The sequence below is a fragment of the Cavia porcellus genome, unplaced genomic scaffold, assembly GCF_034190915.1.
Source record: "Cavia porcellus strain 051 isolate PalLab524CR breed Dunkin Hartley unplaced genomic scaffold, mCavPor4.1 scaffold_6, whole genome shotgun sequence".
Classification (NCBI taxonomy): domain Eukaryota; kingdom Metazoa; phylum Chordata; class Mammalia; order Rodentia; family Caviidae; genus Cavia; species Cavia porcellus.
This window is the reverse complement of record NW_026947489.1, coordinates 78,813,019-78,835,597: the sequence shown is the minus strand read 5'-3', so window position 1 is coordinate 78,835,597 and position 22,579 is coordinate 78,813,019. Positions and strand designations below refer to the sequence as shown.

Genomic DNA, 22,579 nt, shown 5'->3' with positions numbered 1-22,579 from the left:
ATGTCCCTGCTGTTACTGGTAGACAACATGGGCAGACAATTCAGATCTGAGTTAATTAAGCTCAGCCAGCCAGTTGTAGCTTTATGGCAGGATAATGGATAACCCCATCAAGCCTTCAGTTCCACTGAAGTACAGGCTAGTTTCTGACTCTGTAACTGGAACATGGTTTGTTCAGTCTGTAACAATACATGTGCCTCCTGCCTACTTGAATTCTGCTCCCTGCTAGCTTGTGGTTCCCTGATTTCCTGCTCACTTAAACCCAACAGCTTCACTCTTGACAGTGGGAGCTACCGGGTGGAACCAGACTGTAGCTGTTGTGAGTTTTGAGCACAGTTGGCCCTTCTACAAGATGGCTACCAGCCAGTCACCCTCTCCTGGAGGATGTCTGATCCTGAGTAACTCACCAGCCACTGCAGTCTGCTCAGTCCACTGCTCCTTTCATTTGTGTGTTTCTCTATGGAGGCCTTTGAGGTTACTGGTAGTCACTGTGCAGCTGCAAGTTCAAGCTATATCTTCCCACACAGTGAGTTTAGGCTCTAGAAGGAACACACATTCTGCCATCTCCTTCTTTATTGAAGTCTCTTTGCTCTCCCTATGGAGTTCAGTGCTCCCTTCAGATCCTTCCTGAGTCCTGGGGAACCTACTTTCTTCCTTCTCATCCTTAGGTTGCTATATTCTGATATCTGGAGCACAAATCTTGGAGAGGTTCTTTTTCTATTGCTCACCACTCCACTGTCTTTCCAAAGTCTATTTTCTGATTCCTGGTCTATATGATTGTTCTCAAAAGAGAGAAATATTTCACAACTTTTACAAGGTAATTTTTGGCAAATATAGGTAGATATTGGGTGGCAGACTACACGTGAAATTTCTAGGTGTTTGCAATAAATGCTTGCAGGGCATAATGGAGTTTTGTTTTTAATCTTGCCAATCAAATGAGTATTTTAGGCAATTATGTATTTGTGAGATCTAGTTTTACAACATATTTATGTCCCATGGAAGAGTATGATACATATAAATATAAAAATTTTTCTTTGATTTTTTTACAAGAGTATCAAGTTAAACTACATAAGAAAAATGTATGCACTTAATGTGTGTGTGTCTGTATTTGTGTAGTACATCAGTAAAACTTTACATTTAAATCAGAAACCATGATATAGTCCTTTTATAGTTTTGCATTACTTTTCATAAGATGTATAGCACTGAATTGAAGAAACACATTAAAGACTGCCAGAAAAAAATTGTAGGCAAATGTAGAAGAAATAGAAATATCCAATAAGCAGTAAAAATACTAAATCTTACTATATTTAAGAAATATAAACTAGGTCAACAGTGAGCTACTATTTTTTTATATCATATTAATGAGTACTTTTCCTGGTACTAAAGATTGAACCCAGGACCTTTGAACTGAGCTATATCCCTACCCCTTTGTAAAATTTTTTTAGAGAAAAGATATTGATAAAAATCACAAATTCGCCCAGCTGGACTTTTAATTTGTGATCCTCCTGTTTGGCTTCCCATAGTGCGAGATTGCAGATCACCACCATGCCCTGCACATATACTTTAAAATGCTAATGGAAGCCGGGCGTGGTGACTCACTCCTGTAATTCTAGTACTTCAGAGGCTTCGAAGCCAGCCTGCGCTGCATAGTGAAACCCTGTCTGGAAAAAAAAAAAAAAAATGCTAGTGTGAAGATTTAAATGTTTTTTAAGGGGCTGGGGATTTAGCTCAGCGGCATAAGCTCCTGCCTTGCAAGCAGGCGGTCGTGAGTTCGATCCCTGGTACCGATAAAAAACCGAAAAAGCAAAAATAAATAAATAAATAAATAAAAATGTTTTTTAAACAGTCATAAGTCACAAGAAAGAAAGCATGCCTGTATCTTCCTTTCTAAAATTCTTATTTTGGAGAAATCAGAAATCTCTATAAAAGATTTATTCATATTCTTCAGAAGTATTTTATCTGAGAGTTATGATAGTATAAAGTTAAAGCCAGTCCAACTTTTAACAGTGAAAGCATACTTGAGTAACGTATGGTAAGTTCATTATGAAATAATACTTGGTGAAAAATGGTTAGAGATTGCTGGGTATAGTGGTGCACAGCTGTAGTGCCAGATACTTGGGAGGCTGAGTTGAGGCAGGAGTATGACATGAGCCCAGGAGTTTGAAGACAGCCTGGCAACATAGTGAGAATTTATCTGAAGACAAAAACAAATAGAAAAAATCATTATAGATAAAGGATAAATGCCAGTAAATGATGAGTGATTATTTCTGGTTTTATACACGTTTCTATATATGTGTTTTTAGTGATAATTGTCTCCCACTTTTAATGTGGTATGTTTATTTGTTTACATGTTTTAAGTACTTTTTAGTATAATTTTGTAATTTCTTCCATAAACGTCCCACAAACATTCGTTTAATTTATAGGGACTTTATAGTCATTATTGCTATTGTATAAGGAAATTTTTCTAACTTTATTAAGACTGTGCTGTCATTTTTATGTTACTATTCTGGCATCTGTCTTGATTTTTGTCGGGTGCATTTGTGATTGGTTCATTGTCTAGCTTGGATTGATGGTGTCAGTGGTACACCCATCTTAGGGGTAGAGCCAGCATACAATGTAATGGCAGGAAGAAGGTGTGTCTTTCTCTCTTGCCGCTTTCTGCCTTGTTGTTTGCAGCCGCATGAACTGTGGGCTGCCATGGGCCACCCTGCCTTGGAGCCAATTGAGTATAAACTAAACCTCCAAAAACTGTAAGAAATAAACCTTTCCTTTCCCAACTTTGAGCATCAGGTATATTATCTCGAGTAAAAAGTAACTAAGCATCTATATATTAGGTTACAGGTTTTGTTTTTGTTTTTCTTATGTGGATAATCATTACCTACCTAGGGTGTCTTTGTGTCTTTATCTATCTTACCAAATATCCCTTGTTTCTTTCTGTGTGTTGTTATGTGTATCTGTAGTTTAAATAAAAATAATGGTATTAACTTTCATATATATTCCTTATTCTAATGGGAATTGCTTATAAAATATCAAAATTAAGAGCTGGGAATGTAGCTCAGCGGCACAGCACCTGCCTGGCAAGTGCAAGGCCCTGAGTTTGATTCCTAGTAACAAAAAAAAGGTTTTTTTTTTTGTTTTCAGAATTAAATGTGATATTTGCTCTAAGGTTTTTTTGCATTTTTTGTTTATTGAGTCATAAGTAGGATTGTTTTGATGATTTTAACATCTATCAATGTGATAAATCTACATTAATTTTTCCCAAATTAAACTGTCCTTCCATTCCAATAATAGCAGATTTTTAAATTTAATTCAGTTGACTACACCTAAGTACATTAGTTGCCTTTTATATTTCTTCCTATTTTTGAAGACTTTCTCTTATACTTCTTAAACATGTTCTTACAGGAGGAGTTATTTCCTAAGTTTTTCATTGTAAAAGAATTCTTGCTGTTGTTCTTATCATTTAAATACCTACTTGAATGGATGTACAATTTCTAAAATAACAATTTATTTCAAAATCTTTATAGACATTAGTCATTTTCTCGGTTATGAAGTGTTTTTATAAAGAAGTAAAAGTTTTCATTTATTGACTTGGAAACAGTAAGGTATATTTTGTTTATATCCTTTTTAAGTTTGGAGTTTTAAATTTTTATTTCCTTATTTTTAGTATGAATAATTAGAATTTTTTTCCTAAAGTACTTCGTTTTTTATGTAAATACTTTGCTTTTCTCTCATTTCATAGACATTTACTGCCTCCTAAAAATGTTTTTATGACCTGTTCATTAGGTTATCTTCTTGGGTAATCATCTTTATCTTCCATATCATTATGTATTTGTACATATTTAAGAAGCTAAGGGAAAAGGAAAGATTTTATAGCTAAGGACATTAAGGAGATATTGGCACATATTATACAGAGTATTCAGATAATAAAGCTAGATATTTGAACCCAGAAGCCCTGCCTAATTCCAAAGTCTGTGCTTGTAAACATAATATTTTCCTTCTGAGAAACAGTTTGTTCATTGACTTTTTTTCCCCCCAAGTATCATCATTGACTTTTTAAGAGTTTAAGAGTTTCAGGGAAACTCTTAGAATCAAGTTTTGATGTGTGCCAGAGGTGGTAGTTACAGTGCTCTGCATTTCCTGACCCTGATCCTTATGGATGAAATTCCTTAACACGTATATAAGTGCAACATTGTTTCTTTTTCTTTCTTCTTCTTCTTCCTGGTCCCCTTGTTTTTTCATTTGTTTGTTTTTTTCCCAGAGACAGGCTCCCTCTGTATATTCAAGCTGGTCTTGAATTTATTATGCCCAGGGTAGCCTCCAACTCGCAGTGATCCTCCTGCCCCAGCCTCTTGAACGCTGGAATTACAAGTGTGGGCCACGATGCCTGGCAAGTTGCTTCTAATTTTATCAACCTAGGTCCTAAGTTTTTTTTTTTTTTTTACATATAGATACACATTAGGCTTTATATATTTTACTAAAATAAACTTTAAAACCATTCTTAAAAGGTATGTTTTTATGGCAAAATGTAATGCTAAATTTCCTCCTGATAATTGAAGTAAGATTATATTTTGTCTTGCTTAGAATTTTGCCAAGACTTGTTCACCATTTAAGAAAACTATTATCTGTCTCTCGTGGTTTTTCAGTCACCAATTCTTTAGTCAGCATTCCTATTTATAGAATTACTGGTGATTACAGTGCTTCTGCATAAAAGTGAAAAGCCTTTAATACGAATGTGAACGTGCATTTATGTGTTGAAATATGGCATATATTATCTTAGTAAAAGTTACCCACCCTCTCCCTTTTTTGTACTGGGGAATGAACTCAGGGCTTTGGCACTAAGCTACGTCTTCAGTCTGTTATTTTGCGATGGGGGTCTCACTAAATTGCCAGGTTGGGCTGAAATTTGCTTCAGCCTTCCAGAGTGCTAGGATTACAGTTGTGTACCACCACACCCAGTTTATATGTATATTTTTAAAAATATAATGTTGGTTTATGTTAATGCATTTATTTCAGTATAGATGAGGAGTATTAGCAAATTACTTTATAATCTTGATCATGTCAATTTGATTGGCTAGGGAGCTGCCCAGAGGGTTGGTAGGACACACTTCTGCATATGAATGAGTATGTCATAGAGGCAATGAAGCAAGTTTCATGGGTTGGGTGTGGTTTCTGGTTCCTTGCCTTTTCTGCTCTGGTGCTGTTCCCCTCCTCTGATTCCTGGCTGCCGTGACCTAAGCAACTTCACTGTGCTATAATGTTCCTGCCTTAGAGCCTGCCAGTGGTACTAAGTCCCCTGAAGTCATGAGCTAAATTAAATCTGTGTTGTAGGTGTTGTGTCCCAGCAACTGGAAAGCTAATAAAGTAACGGAGAATGGAGAATGACCAGCTACCAGTGTTTTCCCCACTGACACAAAATGACCCATTTTAATAGTTGCTTCCTCTGTATTTTATGGATAAATGATCACACTATTTTCAGATAATTTTAGTGTTGCTTTTTCTGGTATAGCTGCATTGGCTAGAACTATTCCAGAATATTTGTTGAAATATAGTGGTGATAGTAGAAATCCTTGTATCTAACCTTATGAAAATATTTCTAATGTTTTACTACTGAGTGTGCTATTCATTTTATATTCATAATAAATAATCTCTTACAAATTAAAGATGTTTCCCTCATAGATTTATCATTCCCAACCCAAAGCTTGTTTACAATTATTGGATGATCATCTCTACTGAATCTATTACTGTAAAATCCTTCAGTGAGGTGCTTCTTCTTATGAGAAAGTATACTTCTTTATTGATACCAGGTTTCGCCATGAGACTTGCTTTGTAGCCAGTGGCATGTGAATAAAAGTGATAAAATTTAAGTGATTGTCTTAGTAAGTTACTGCTTTTTTCTTGTTTTGACTAATGTATTATAAAAAGAGACTGTGTCTTCATCCTCTGTCCAAGAATGAAGGCAGTTTAAAACTGTAGCCATCCACAGTAGACGTGTATCATGAATGATAAATAAATGTCTGTGGTGGTGTTCATTAGCACAGGGTAAATTAGCGAAAATTGACTAATCTTTTTTTTTTTAATTTTATTTAAAAGGAAAAAGAGAAAAACACAAAACAAAGTGGTGTAAGGGTACAAGTAATACAGAAGACTAATAATTCTTAATAGCTAAAAAGTTTTATTAAGCATTGAAATTTTGTCATCTCTTTAGCATTTGTTACTATTTTGAATTTCATTGATTTATCGAAAGTGAAACTACCCTGAAATACTATGATAAATCCCATTTGGCCTGCATGTATTCTTTTTATGTGTGCAGCTACATTTTACTTCCTATTTAATTGTAAAACATGTATATCATATAATCATTTAACCATTTTTAAATTTGTAGTTCAGGGGCATTAAATATATTTACATTGTTGTTAAATTACCATCATTGTTCTCTTTCATAAGTTTTCTCAAAGGCTGGGGATGTATCTCATTGGAGTGGTTAACCTAGGACCTACAAGGCCCCAAATTCAGCGCCCAGTACCACAAAACACAAGACAAAACAACAACAGCAAAAAACTTCCCAAACTGAACTTATGTTCTTGTTAAACAATTACTACCCAATACCCCTTCCCCACTGAAACCCTAGCACCATCATTTTACCTATCTAAGAATTTGACTACTCCAAATACCTTATACAAGTAGAATCACACAGTATTTGCTTTTGCAGTGCCTTATTTCACTTTATAATGTTCTCAGCGTTACTCTGTGTTGTATGTGTCAGAATTTCCTTCATTGTATGCATGTGTCACATTTTATCTGTTCATCTGTGGACGTTCGTACCTTTTTGGTTATTGGGAATGATGTTGCTATGAATGGGTGTACAAGACGTCATTTGATTTTTTGCTTTCAGTTCTTCTGAGTATATACACTCAAGTGGAATCGCTCAATCATATCATAATTACATGATTGACTGGGGAATGTTTACATTTTGAGTCACAAGCACAGTGGCTGTCTCATTTTACATGCCTAACAGCAGTCCACAGGGATTCCATTTTGTCCTCTTCTTGTGCCACTTACTTTTTTGATAATAGCCTTCCTGAAACGGCATCTTGTGGTTTTAATTAATATTTCTGCATAACCATTCATACAGAATATATTTTCATGTATATTGGCTATTTGTGTTATATCTTTGGAGAAATGTCTTTTTGCCCATTTTTTAGTCAGCTTTTGTTTGTTATTGAATTCTTTATTGTGGGTAGCAGTCCACTGTCGATATAATTTGGTTTTTTAGAGAACAAAAAACTCTAAAAAAGCAAAAAAGCCCCCAAAACAATAGTGATACAGGGGGGCTGGGGATTTAGCTGAGCAGCATAAGCGCCTTCCTTGCAAGTGTGCAGTTGTGAGTTCGATCCCTGATACCGATAAAAATGAAAAAGACAACAACAACAACAAAAATAGTGATACAGGATTTCAAGACAAGATGATAGGAATTTAATAATGGTTGTTATATTGCATATTGTTATCTTGAAGAGTCGATGCAAGGTTTACACATATTTTTTTTCCCATGCTGCTAGTTGCCTTTTCACTCTGGTGATAGTATCCTCTTGGTGTACAAGTATTTTGTTATTTTGGGGGATTTTTTGTTCCTTTTTTTTTTGTCTTGAGACAGGGTTTCACAATGCAGTTCAGGCTGGCCTTCAACTCACTTTTTGCCAGGCTGGTGTTAAACTCAGTGATCTCCCTGCTTCAGCCCCTCAAGTACTGGAATTACAGGTATGCACTATCACACTTGGCTTGGTGTACAAGTTTTAATTTTGATAAAGTCCTATTTATTTTATTCTTTTGTGGCCCATGTGACTTTGCTATTTTGTAATTTCTTGAGATTTCCTTAGTGTCTTAACACATATTCAGTTTTTTACTGACATGTTTGAAATGAATGTTTCCTTTAAATTACTATTTGAATATATGACTATATATTTGTGCATCCATTTATTCATTGCTCATGGAAAGTTGTCGTGAATGTCTTTCATACTATAAAAATATTAATATTTTTAGATAGAACTTATGCTCTTTAATTAGCCATACCTTTTTTTTTTTTTTTTTTTTTTGCGGTACTGGGGATTGAACTCACAACCTCACGCCAAGCGTTTATGCCGCTGAGCTAAATCCCTGGCCCAGCCATACTTTTTTTTATTACCTCCTGTATATTACACTAGACTCCATTTCTGATCCTGAAAGCAATTTAAATTTGTATCTCTTGGGCATCTTTACTTACATTATTCAGGTCTACTCTTTTTTTGTTGTTTGTTTTCTTCCCACCCCCATTTTGAGACAGGGTTCTGCCAGGATGACCTTAAAATCAGAGATCCTCCTGCCTTGGCCTCCTGAGTGCTGGGATTGCAAGTGTGTGCCACCAGACACAGCTATTGCTAAATCTGTATATGTTCTTATTTTGGTGTCTACTTGATATTTCCTGAATGTGATAAGGTATTTTACATTATGATTATGACTGAGCTTGTTCTCTTACTCCCTTGCTTCTTTCTTTTTCCTTTTTCTTCCCTTCTCTTTTCCCTTTTTTGTCTTCCCCTCCCCTCCCTTTTTCCTTTCAGAGGACACTTATATCATTGAGCCCACCCTCAACCCTTTTTCTGTTTAATAAGAGAATATTTTGAAACTATGTTATTAATCATCTAAGTTTCTTATTTTCCCTTTTATACACTGTATCAAGTATTTGTTGTGAGGAAAGTGAGTATTTCATTTTACCCCTTTCTCTGGGAGTGTTAATTACATTGTATTACATTTAGCACAAGAATTAAACTTGTATTATTCTGTTTAGAATATTCAAATCCTCCTTTGGACAAGCTAGCATGTTTTTATTTCCCCCTGCTTTCTCTATTCTCTTTCCTTCCAGGGACTTTGCCTAGGCTGCAGAAAACTTTGCCCAGTGACAGGTTCCCAGCCTCTCATTACATGCATCTAAGAGTTTAGTTGTAAATAAAGTTTCTAAATGATGCTGATTAGGCATTATTATGGTTCGCTAAGTGTTGCTTTGTGCATCCTGCTTCTTTTACACCTGAAAAGTATACATTGCATATTGTTATCTTTTTTTCACTGAAATTCTCAAGCCTTTTAGAAGTTTTTTTTTTTTTAAAGAAAGACAAAATGGAAAATGGGTAGAAATAGTACATACTTTCAAAAGAAAAAAATAAACAATAATAAATCACTTGTTGATGTTTACGTATTATCCTCTTACGAATAATTGTTCAAGATACAAAAGTGGAACAAAAGTGGGAATTCAGACAGGGAGACTGCAAATAGTTCTGTTCAACTATCTAATAAAAACTTAGTAATATGGCTATCAATCCTATACACTTAAACATACACGCATTTATCCATATCTTCATTTATGTTGAGATTAAATAAACTAAAGCAAACTAAAATCGCTCTGAACAAAGATTAATAGTATTTCTGGATTTCACATCATGACACTCTGGAGTCAACACTGGGTGCTGCAGTGCCTTTTTTTTCTTCAAAACATTTGTTCATCATGTGTCATAAGATCAGTTCTCATAAACTGTTCATAGGTTTTACACAAGCATGAGTCTTAACATGTATTTCTATCCTTTCTATATTAGAGGGAGAAACAGAACAAAGCAGGACAGAACAAAACATATTCCTATAGACACCTAAAACTAAAAAGACATATAAAACTGGAGTTCTACCATGGTTACTGTGTTGTCTCTTGTTATCATCAATAGAATTGGCTTTATCATCAGCTAAAGTATAATTGAATATATCAGTACATAACAGTATTAATAGAAATACAACTTTGTACATAGTGTAGAACTATAGGAACAGATAGTAATCAAACCAGAATGGGTATTGTAGTGAATCATTGTCATTTTCAGTGTAGTTGTCCATACTCTGACTTGATACTATCAACCTAACAGTTTTGAATAAAATCTGTCAATAACAAGCAGCAATCAAATCAGATTTAACGAAGATCAATCATGATATAACAGTATAAATTAAAAAAGTATAAGTTATACAGGGATCCAGATTAAGTTAATAGGAAATTAAAGATGATTACTGTGCTATATCCTGATAATTTTGGGATAGCTGTCTAAGCCATCAGATCTAGTGCTTGTATACAAACTGGGATGGAATAAGTTCTATCTAAGCAGAGTAGTGCGAGTAATAATGGGTTTTAATTCCTGATACACTATTAGCAATATCTTCTGCTGTCTTTTTAAAAACTATTCCTCCCCTTTCATTCCCCCAGGGTGTACTGAGTATTTTTGGGTCTCCCAACACCCTCGGTTTTATATTGGGGGGGCAACCTGCTATTTACTTAAGTAAATTCCGAACTTTCTTGCTCGCCTTTTAGAAGTTTTAGGAGGTAATCTTTGAATCCATACACAACTGCGGATATATTTATTTTTGCCTTCACACTTAGAACATAATTTGGCTACATACACAATTCCAGATTCAAAATTCTCTTCCTATAACACTTTAATACTTTTCTTCCTTAAGTAATCTGCAATGTTTATTACCCTCACCAAATGTTGTTAGACTCTTTCTCTTTCTCCTTGGTTTACTGAAATTTCACTAGTATCTATTTAGACTCAATACTGGTCCAAACTCAGTTTGAGGACTTGACATTTCCTCCAGTTCAGGGATTTTTTTTTCCCTTGCTTTGAAGAGTTTCTTCTCTATTTTATTCCATCCTTCTGGAATTCCTATTAAAAACAGTCTAGAAAATCTTGAGTATTTCTCCAAGTCTTTTTTAACTTTTCTATTTTGCATAGTTTTTTCTCTATTCAATACAGTTTGGGAAAATTCTTTGACTTCATCCTTCATTCACCGGTTTTAATTCAGTTTGTCATTTTTAAACTCTAGTTGATTATTTTTTATGGATACAAATTCTTTTAAGTACTACCTCAATAAAGAATTACATACAGGGATTAAGTTACTAAATTATTAAGTTTTATGACTCTTATTGATGATCAGCAAGTGATTGAAGATTTTTGTTTTCTTCATATTTGTACTTCAGATCTAGACCTGCTCTTATTTCTTACTGTTACCTAGTTATGTCAGAAGCTTAGGCTTGTCATTGGGCAAGGTGTCTTGACATATGTCTAAGCACAGTTCTGGTTTTTTTTCTGGATGTCCCCATCCCAATGCCAGTCATGTGAGGCATTGTTCTAATTCACAGCCCTGTATTGACTATTTGTAACTGAGAGCAGAAATGAAATCTGTTAACTTGTTTCTGCAAAAGAAGGCAGTATGATCCATACCTGCACTGGTGCTTTAAATGTAAAATCCTGTTAGTCTGTCTTCTTCTGTCTTCGTCCTGCACTTTACATCCCTTACAGAAAATAACACCTTTGGGGCTATTATAACTTTTGTAGCACTCAACCTCTGTGGATTTTCCAATTCACTTTTTTCAAAAGTTCAGATTACGAAGAAGAGGAAGCTGCAGCATGTAATAATTTGCCAGCTAGAATCAGAACTTCATACTACTTTTTAGCTTTAAGATCCTGGGCAAGTTGTTTAATTTCTTTTAGTTTCAGTTCCCACATTTTAAAAAAAACAACAACAAAAAAAAAACTTACCAGATATGGTGGCACCCGCCTGTAGTCTCAGCATTTGAGAGGCTGAGGTATGAGCATTGCTACAAGGTTGAAGCTAGCATGGGCTGATAGTGAGTTCAAGCCAGCCTGAACTATAGAGCAAGACCCTGTCTCAAACAGTCTCCCCGCAAAAAAGTTTTTAAACATCTGTAATATCTTAGACATAGAAATTAAAAATATATATATTAAGCACCCATAGTGTATGTTATATAGTAAAATTGTACTATATGTTACTATATTAGTACAATATCTTCTCTGTATATAGTAATTACTATCAGTAATTATCTGCAAGTTTCCTGTGCTTTCTCCATCCCATTTTGTGTTTAATGTTATATTTTGGTAGGCTAACCTTTTGGTGACCTTTAATAAAATCTTGATTTCTACCATGGGTTGTGGCTATTGGCAAGGGACCATTATATTACAGAATTCCATAAATAACACAGTAATATCCATAATTATATTTTAAAGTTATTACTGTACCATTTGGTGTGTATATAGTATTATTGCATCTTTTTTTTACTGATCCTGTTTAACTGATACTTTCTGATTAGAAGATAATAGTTTTATTTTCAAATTTGCTATAAGTTAAATAACATTCAGATTTCTATTTTTTTCTAAAGTCGTGCACATCTTCATATACTGATGGGCTTTGATGTTGCCTCTTCCAGCTGTACCATAAAAATCACTTTTAAAAGTTTTCCCTTTATTTTCATGTTGTGTTTCAATGTGTATAGTCAGACAAAAAGTAATAATCCCCCATCTTATTCTTGTATTTATCAGAAGCTCAAAATAAGATAGATCAGATCACTTTCTGAAACAAAATTACTTTATTAGTTTAGTAATAATATGAGGTTACTTTAAAGATAAGCAGCAGCATTTGGAAGGAGATTCATTTCCTGCCTCTGGGCTTTATCTGCAAGAACTACATCTTCAGTGTCAAGAGATTGTGTATTTATAACTGAACTATAATTAAGTTTGTACTGGGGATGCTGCACACCTGACTTGGTCATTGTGATTATATATTAGGTGCCAAACTATTTCTTGTCTTTGGAAAAAAATACATTACTAAGTGTATTTTATTAAAATTTAGCCTATATGGGCAATAGTTATAAGACCTTTGACTCTTCATTCTAAGTGTGCTAGTTTTTGCCAATATGGTCCAGTGATACCCTTTTGAAAATAAGTTTGTGTTTTTAACTGAAATTAATTTAGAGTTTTCTTTTATTGGTGAGCTAAAGAATAATTGGCAGAGATACTAATTTCTAGTATGTATATTTTCAATAGTTTCTAATGCATTTGTTTTTATGCCACTATTTTTACTAATACAGGATATTAAAACTGATTTTTCCCCTCTTTTAATCAGTATCGTCCACTGTGTAGGTTAGAAAAATGTACTGAGCAATCCAGAATTGTCTTTGTCTATCCCCTTTATGCTTATCTTACTTTTTGTTACATCTTTTTTTTTAATCTCAGAGAAATTATCACCCAAAGCATTTATGTTCATTATTTCAAAACAGCATGTTTTGCAGCATCATATAAACATACCCATATATCTTTATGGAAATTGCCATTTTTTTTCTTTTGGAACTATGATCTGTGATAGAGCTTTGAAAAAGGCAGTAACTGTGCTGCATGTGGTAAACTTCTTTCAACAAGGTGAAAACTTCTTCATTTCAAGGCACACTCAAATTACTAGCCTGCATAAGACTTTTATTCTACTTACTAGTTTTTCTCTTCACCTTGATCACCTTTTTCATTCTCTTAAGACATACTGTGATGTGTTTAATAAATGCTTTAATGTGTATGTTTCATCTTGAATTGTGTTGTTTAGAATATGTATGCTTTTATATTGTAAATTTAATGTAGAAAATAAGAATTACTTGCTTCTTAAAAATTTAGCAGAATTAAGCCTGCAAACTATCAGAGTAAAGCTCATGGGGAGAGGATGCCTTTGTGGTTATTGGTCTATTCAAGTCCTTGAACCAATCTTAACAAAATGTATCTGTTAAATCTTTCATCTGTCATTTCCATCTCCAGTACCAATCTTTCCAAAGATTTTTGTGTTTTGTTGATTTATTACCTGATTTCTGCCTTTAAAGGACTGATCAAAAAGGATGGTGTGCCTTTTTAACAAAATTTATTGCAAAACGCATTGCCATTAATCTCCCTCAAACTACTCCCACTTGCTTATTGTTCTTACCACTTTCTGAAAGTGGTTCTGGAAGTCCCCTTTGTGAGTTTCTTCTCATTGCTGCCTTGATGTCCTGGATTTGCTTCAAAAGTTTACAGCAGTTTTTGTCAGAAACATTAAAGTGTATCTATCCTCATCCACCTTTCTCACTGGATCTGGCACCATGTGATTTCTGGCTTTTCCCTAAAGTGAAAATGACAACGAAAGGGAAACATTTTGAATTGGTTCAGGGCAGCCACAACAGCACAACTAAAGACATAAAAGAGGACTTCCACAGCTACTTCAGAAAGTGTCAACAACTATGGAATGTGTTCGAAGTGAGGAGTGTTTGGAGGTAGAGTCATGGCAATGTGTCTTCTGCTGTAGTAAGTTTGAACGTTTGCTGTACCGTAGTTTTTATCCCATCACATATCTTTATTGTTTCCTTTTTGTTTAGAATACTTCACAGATCTTTTCCTGACCTTTAATCTTATTTGCCTATAAACACACATAAATAGATTAATAGGATTTTTATTTTGCTTTGTTTGGGTTTTTTTTTTTTTTTTTTTTTAACGGTGCTGAGAATTAAATCCAGGACTTTGCACATGCTATGCAAGTGATCTGTCACTGAACTCTACCTCCAGGCTTACAGACTTCCTTTTGAAAACTGTTACAGCTGTGTCTCACAAGTTTTATCTTGAATATTTTTATTGTTACACCTTTGTAAATATTTTGTAATTTCCTTTCTGGTTTTTTCTTTAACCTGAAGATTTAAAGGTATGGCCTTTCCTTCCAAATATATGGGCTTGTTGTGTTTTCTTAAATACCCATAATATTAGATAAGCAGTAGTATCTCTAATTGTGATTTCAATTTATATTTCACTGATGATGTTGAACAGAGATCTTTTTATGTACTTATTAGGCATTTGAATACCTATGAATAAATGTCCACATCTTTTGTCCATTTTTGTACTTGGTATATCTTTTATTGTTGAATTGTAAGAATTCTTTCTCCTGGATATAAGTCCCCAAACATGTATTATTGCTGATAATTTTTTGTCAGTCTCTGATTTTTACTTTTTTATTAATGTCTTGAAACGTATTTTTAATTTTGATGATATCTAATTTATCCGGATTTTCTTATTTTATTATTCATGCCTTGGGTTTTAGCTACACAAATCTTGTCATGTAGTGCCTACCAGGATACAAGATTTATTCATGGTTATTCTTCAGTTTTATTAGTTTACCTCTTATACTTAATCGTCCATTTTGAGTTATTTTTTGTATAAGAATTGAGGTAAAGGACCATATTTAAGAAGTGAGGACCACTTAAGAAGTGAGGTAGAGGATCATATTTTACCTATGGATATCTAGTCATTCTAGTACCATTTTTTAAAATGGTACTAGAGGTCATTCTCTAGAGGTACACACACTAGAGTAATGATTATTCGTTCCTCTTTGAATTGATGTTGTTTCACTTATTTGAAAGCTGTATTTATTATGGAAAGCTTTGTTTATTAAAATGAAGCTATTTTGTCCTCTTTTTTGTTTTTTATTCCTCTTTTATGACCTTATAGATTCAATATTTTCCTTTTTCCCACTGCCCTCTCTTCCCTTAATCTCCTCTCCCTTTATTTACAAGCTTTATTTTCATTTTAGCCTTCTCATTGCTTTTCCCTTTCTTTCTTTCTCCCTTCCCCCTAGCTAGTTTCCCTTTTCTTTTGAACAGTTCCTTCTATTTCGTAGTATTTCTTATACATTTTGATTCTTATTTACACATTCAGTTTCTATGTGTTCACTTTATTTCACTTAAAAGTATGGTCCATCCATTTAGCTAGAAATGTCTCGAGCTTACCCTTTTTGGCTGAGTAGTACTCCGTTATATAAAAAAGTACATCTTTTTTATGCATTCATCAATTGATGGGCATTTGGGTTGTTTCCAAGATTTAACTGTCACAAACTGTGCCGCTATACACATGAGTATTTATGTATCACTGTGATGTGATGCTTTTAATTGTTTTGGAGAGATACCAAGAAGGGGAGTAGCTAAGTCAAATGGGTCCTCTAGTCCTAGATTTTTGAGGAATCTCTGCACTCATTTCTGCAGTGGTTACAGCAGTCTACACACACCAACAGTGGAGAAGTACTCCTTTTTCCCCACAGCCCCTCGGCATTTGTTATTGGTTGATTTCTTTATGCAGCGAGTTGGAATCTCAGTGTTGTTTTAATTTGCATCTCTTGAGTGACAAGTGATAAACATTTTTCATATATTTATCTGCCATTTCTATTTCTTTGGGTTGTGAATGTAGCTCACTGGTAGGACATATATCCTGCACAACTGTCCCTAGAAATTGATGGAAAAACAAGGTGCTTCCAGGATAAAGAGGAACTAGGGGAATTTGCAACCACCAATTCAACTTTACAGAGAATACTGCAGGATATTCTGAAAAAGGAAAATACCAAGATTCCAGAAATAGTGGCAGAAAGGCCACAATGAATGGAGCAGAAAGCGAAATGAAGAAGATAAACTGACAACAAACGACAGAAAAAGAGGAAGGATGGAAGGATGGACATAATAGATAATGTAAAAACGAAATACAGGGGCTGGGGATTTAGCTCAGCGGCATAAGCACCTGCTTTGCAAGCAGGCGGTCGTGAGTTAAATCCCCAGTACCGATAAAAAGGAGAAAGAAAAACAAAAAAACAAAATATAAGGTGATTAACAGTGGTTACCATACTACCTCTTGATATTTTAAGAAGAATTGCCAGTTATAATAAAATTGAACGAAACAGTAAAGAATAAAACCAAAGCATTGGAGACATTACAGGACTTTAAAAGAAATAAGAGTCAACCGGAATGGGCGTCATGATGAATCTTACTGTCTTCACAATTTGGCCTATACTTTCGAACTTGATACTATCAAGCAAAGTCGAATAGGGGAAAATCAGTCAAAACAAGATGTTGAGGGCAATACAGGGTTTCAAATCAAGTTAATAGGAAATCAAAGTAGGTTACTATAATGTATCCTGCTATTTTTTATTTATTTTTCCCTTAAAAAGAAAAAAGTAAATAATTAATAAAAAAGGGGGAGGATTGAGATAAAAGAGGGCATAACAACAGAACAGCGCGGGTCAAAACATAACCATTTAAGCAAAATAGTGTCTCACCACAAGATATCCTGACATAGAAATAGTTACCATAGTGTCTCTTTCCTTGAAATCTTTGAGTATAACTTCATATACTGTAGCACCAAACATATCAAGACACTATAAAACCATTCAAGAGAATGACATTATTACAGGGTATTTAGAACCAATTAACAGAAAATGAACAATGGTTTCTGTATAATCTCCTTTCTATAAAAATTTTTACTTATATTATCATATATAATAAAATCCAATAAGATACAACCTTTTAAGGCCGATGGAGACAGAATAATACAAGTTTGATGGGATTTCAAAACAAAATGATACTAAATCAGCACTAGCTATTATGATGTCTTGTTCTCTCCAAAATAGCTGTTCTACCATCCGATCTTCTCTGCCTCATTTCTGTTGAGCTCTTTTTCTGTCGTTTGTTGTCAGTTTGTCTTCTTCATTTCGCTTTCTGCTCCATTCATTGTGGCCTTTCTGCCACTATTTCTGGAATCTTGGTATTTTCCTTTTTCAGAATATCCTGCAGTATTCTCTGTAAAGTTGAATTGGTGGTTGCAAATTCCCCTAGTTCCTCTTTATCCTGGAAGCACCTTGTTTTTCCATCAATTTCTAGGGACAGTTGTGTAGGATATATCAATCTTGGTTGGAAGTTGTTATCTTTCAAAGCTTGAATTATTTCCCCCCATGCTCTTCGTGATTTGATGGTTTGTCCTGAGAAGTCTGCTGTAATTCTGATGGGTGTTCCCTTGTAAGTGTTCTGTTTCTTGTCTCTGACGGCTTTTAATATTCTGTTCTTATATTGGATTTCTGGAATTTTGATTATTATATTCCTGGGTGTAGCTCTGTTTGGGTTGTAGGTGGTTGGGGTCCTGTATGCCTCGCACATCTGAGTATCTTTACCATTTGCTAAGTTAGGGAAATTCTCTTGGATTATTTCTGTGAATAGCTTTTGTAGTCCATTTGTTTGTGTCCCTACTTCTTTTATGTTCTTAATTCTTAATTTATAGATCCTCTTATCATCTTCTAGCCTTTGTATAGTTGCTGTTTGTTTTTTTGTTATTTTTAAGAAGTTTTTCATTTCATGCTCCCATATTACAAATCTGCCCTCCAGTTCAGATCCTTAGTTTCTTTCAAGCTGTTATGCCAGTTTTCGATAGAGTTTTTAGTTTCCTGGTAATCTCTTTGAATCTGCTTCGCGTATTCTGTGTTTTCTCTATTTTCTCCATCAAACAATTCTCCCCTTTTTTTTCTGTTCTTCCACTCCACCATCTGTTTTTTCTTGGGCGGTATTTTCAGCATTTCTCTAACTATGCTACTTATATCTTGCTTCAGGTTGTTAATAACTTCATTCCTGAACTATGAGGCACTGGAGATAGCGCTTTATGTCTATTGGTGCCGTGTCCGATATTGCATGCTTCTCAGGATTGGGGACCGAGGACCCTTTCTTGTTGCTCCTTCTTCCCATATTTTTTGTTCCTTTTATACAAGTGAATATAGGAGGCCCAATTTCTTTCTTTGTGGGTTACAGTTTGTTTGAATTGCACCGGCTAGGTGTTCCCGCCCACTGCAGTGTACTAGGGAGACAGAGACCTGGGCAGCCTATGCTAGGCCCACCCCTCCAGGTCAACCTACCAAAGGCTTCACTGCTAGGGTGCACCTCCAGGCGCTGGGATCTGGTTTGGGCTAGCCTACTGGGTCTTAGCGGTGTCACACAGGCCAGGCACTCCCCACGAATCCCGCTTGAGAGGGGAATATGTGACTGAAGTCACTGCAACAACCTGTTCCGGCTAGTCTGCCCCATCCCAATATGTCCTTTACTGAAGCCTCCTACTCTACTGGAAGGATCCCCGATCCACTCACTCACCACAGGTCGATGCAGGGCTCCCGGCCAGTCCCACTCTCAACTCCATTCACAGCTTCCCACTCTTAGAACTTTCGTGCCTCTCTCCTTGCCGCGCCGATTGGGACGCCGCAGCAGCAGCTGCAGGAAATTCAAATTGCAGCTTCCAGCAGTGTGGGGTCCAGCTTCTGCGCTGAGACCTTATCTGTTCCTGTTGTATCACCGGGATTGCATTTCCAGTTAGTTTCTCTTAGTTTAGTTCATTTCTGGGTTGGCAAAGTATGTCTCCCCTTGCTTAGGATTTCTTGCCCGGCACCATTCCTGGATTTTAAGTGCAGTTTCTCAGCCTCCGAAGCTGCTGCTATCTATCCGCCATGTTCTCCCGGAAGTCTCGGTTCTAAATTAATTTTAAGATTAAATTATGTGAGATATGCTATTGAAATTTTGATCAGGACTACATTAAATCTATCTTGGTTCTCCCTCCATAAAAATAAGGCCTATCTTTCTATTTTTTTATATCACTTTTCAGAGTATTATGTTTTCAGCATAGAGACATTTTACTTTCTTTTTTAGATTGATTCTTTATTTTCAGATTTTTGGATGCTATTGTGAAAGGTATTTCCCTTATCTCTTTCTCAGTGAGGTGGTCATTTGTATATAGGAATGCTATTGAATTTTGAGTGTTGACTTTTTATCCAACTACAGTACTAAATTTGGTTATTAAATCTAAAAAGTCTTTTCATAGCATTTTTGGGGCCTTCTAGATAGAGTATCGTGTCATCTGCAAATAATGGTAATTTTACTTATTTCCTGTTCTTATGGCATTTATTTCTTTCTCTTGTCTAATTACTTTGGCTAATGTTTTGAATAACTTTGATCATTTCTCAAGTTCAATCCATTTTCCTGCAAATGATGATTTTATTTTTATTTATGATTAACATTCCATTGTATGTATACACATTTTCTTTATTCATTTATGTGTTGGAAGGCATTTCAACTTTTTCCAAAGATAAGCTGTTCTTAATTGCACCACTGTAAATGTAGGTATATGTGTATCACTATAGTATAATGTCTTTAATTTTTCAAGAATACTTGGGCAAAATGATTTCTAGTTTTTTGAGAAATGTCTATATTGATTTATGTAGTGTATACTAATTTATATTCCTGCCAACAATGTAGGAAGACTCCTTCCCTATCCTTGCCGCTGTTCATTGTTTCTGTGTTCCTGATGCTAGCCATTCTGACTAGGATAGGATGGAATCTCAAGGTTGTTTTGAGTTGCACTTTCCTAATCACTAGATGTTGAATTTTATTTTTACATAGTTAATGGTCCTTAGCTCTTGTTTTTGAGAAGTCTGTTTCGTTCATTTGCCTTTTTTTTTAAAGATGGGGTTTCTCGCTTTGCAGTTCAGGCTGGCCGTGTGCTCACTTGTAGTCCTGGCTGGTGTCAAACTTGCAATAATCCTCCTCCTCAGCTGGGATTACAGACCTGTGCCACAATACTCAGCTATTGCCAATTTTTTAAAAGTGATCTTCTGTTTTGAGGGGTTAATTTTGTTGAATTCTTTATAGAGTCTAGATAGTAGTCCTCTATCAGAAGACTAGCTATCAAAATATTTTTTCCCATTCTATGGATTGTCTCTTCATTGTTCATTGTTTTCTTTGCTAGCCAAAACTTTTTAATTTGGTTAATCCCATTTGTTGAGTCTTGATATTGTTTCCTGTTCTATCAGAATTCTATTCAAGTTTTTGCGTGTGCCTGTGGCTTCAAGTGTTGAGTTCTGTTTTTATGACTAGGTCTTTGATCTCTTGATTAGAAGTTCTTATTTCTTTCTTTTTTGAGGCAGGGTCTCACTATGTTTAGTTTAGGCTGACTTCGAACTCAACTATGTATTCCAGGCTGGCCTTGAACTTTTGGCAGCGGTCTTGCCAGCCTTCCAGATTTACAGATGTGTGCCACCATGCACAGCTTGATTTGATTGTAGTACAAAGTGAGAAATAGGGATCTAGTTTCAAGCAGTTTGTTAGAGGCTATCTTTTCTCTAACATGTTTTTGACCCCTTGGTCAAAAGCCAAATGGCTATATGTGCATGAGGTTGTTTCTGTCTTTTGTTCTATCTCATTCGTCTGCATGTCTGTTCTAGTGCCTGTACCATGTTGTTTTGTTACTATAGCTTTGTAATATTACCAGTTGAAATCCATTATTGCAGATACTTTGTTTTTCTTTTGCCTCAGGATTTTTGTGTCTATTCTGGGACTTTACTGATTCTGTATGAATTTTAGTGTTGTTTTTACTAGTTCTGTAAAGAATGTTTTGTATTCTAATAGATATTGCATTAAATCTATACATTACTTTTTGGTAAAATGCCATTTTCACAGTATTTTTCCATTCCAAGAACAAAGTATCTTTTTATTTTCTAACATCCTCTGTAATTTCTTTCTTTAGAATTCTATAATTTTCTTTATGGAAGTCTTTCATTTTCTAGTTAGTTTGATTTGTTGGTATTTAATTTTTTTGAAGCTATTATGAATGGGATTTTTTTCTGATTTCCTTCTTGATGGGTTTATTATTCCTACACAGGAACTCTGGGTTTTTTTGTTTGTTTGTTTCTTTTGGTATTGGGAATTAAATCCAGGACCTTTACATTGAGTTGTTTGTTTTGTTTTGAGAGACAAGTTCTATATTGTGCATCACATTGAAGTTATAATTATCTCTTTAGTTATGTATTTTCTCTTTCAGGCCATTTACTTCTCAAAAACAGATACTGGCTTTGCTTTTACATTATCCTAAGAACCTAGAATTAAGGACCACCTGGTTTAAAAGGCTTTTTAGTACATATTTTGTGAGTGATTATAACTACAGATAATTCTTGATGCCTGTAAGGCTTATGTATAAACCAAAAGCTCCATATACTATAATGAGTAGTGAATATTAAAATAAGCCTTTTGTTGCTAAGAATCATTTTGGTGTTAGAAGACACTTGAAAGGTTATCTAAGCCGGGCGTGGTGGCTCACGCCTGTAATCCCAGCACTCGCAAGGCTGGGGCAGGAGGATTGTTGTGAGTTCAAGACCACCCTGGGCTACAAAGTGAGCTCAAGGCCAACCTGAACTGCATAGTGAGATCCTGTCTCAAAAAGACAAAAAAAAAAAAGATTATCTAGTCCAGCCTTCCTTCATGTAACGTATATTCACATACACATACATGTGTGCCCAAAGCAAATTAAATCCAAAGAGGTTGAATGACTTGTGAAGTTGAGACTAAAAATCTATTTCCTCAATTTTTACTCCACTTATTCTGTTTTCTTTTATTTCTTAGTCTATTCTGATGAATAACAGTGAAAATTCATTTGTTACATAACAGGGAAAAAACTTTGAAGATATTTATGTTATCTTTGCATATTTAATTATAAGTAACCAGTTGCTAACCTGAATACTGAGAAATTTTAAACGTTTTAACAACTGTAACATTTTTCTGTTTTATAGACCTCGGTAAGTGAAAGTCTTCAGAGGGAAGCTGCAAAGAAGCAGGCTATGAAACAGGTAAGGTGGGTGATTGAAGTGTATTTGGTAAAGTATTTTGACTCATATTTTTAAATGCCAGTTTTGGCATATAAGTGGTTAGACCAAAGCAAAGTACATATGTGTAGTGAAATAATTGTATTTTGACTATTGTATTTCTAAAAATGTGTAAGAATACGTCTTGCTTTATACAAATTAGAGACTTTTCCTGTCATGCTGAAGAATAAAAGAATTAGCTTTTGAAAAGGGAGAATGGGGCCAGGGATTTAGCTCAGTGGCT

The 22,579-nt window shown here is 34.9% G+C and overlaps 1 protein-coding gene across 9 annotated transcripts in view; it reads left to right on the top strand.

Moving 5' to 3' along the window:
• Nsrp1 (nuclear speckle splicing regulatory protein 1) overlaps positions 1-22,579 on the top strand; it is a 60,952-nt gene that overhangs the window by 27,965 nt on the left and 10,408 nt on the right. For 8 of the 9 annotated variants that reach the window (XM_003469698.5, XM_063251100.1, XM_013152310.3 and 5 more), the window contains one exon: positions 22,264-22,320. In XM_003469698.5, coding sequence (XP_003469746.1) covers positions 22,264-22,320 — 57 coding nt within the window. Of the gene's footprint in view, positions 1-7,648; positions 7,753-22,263; positions 22,321-22,579 lie in introns of all 9 variants that reach the window. The other variant, XM_013152309.3, reaches the window with a different exon arrangement.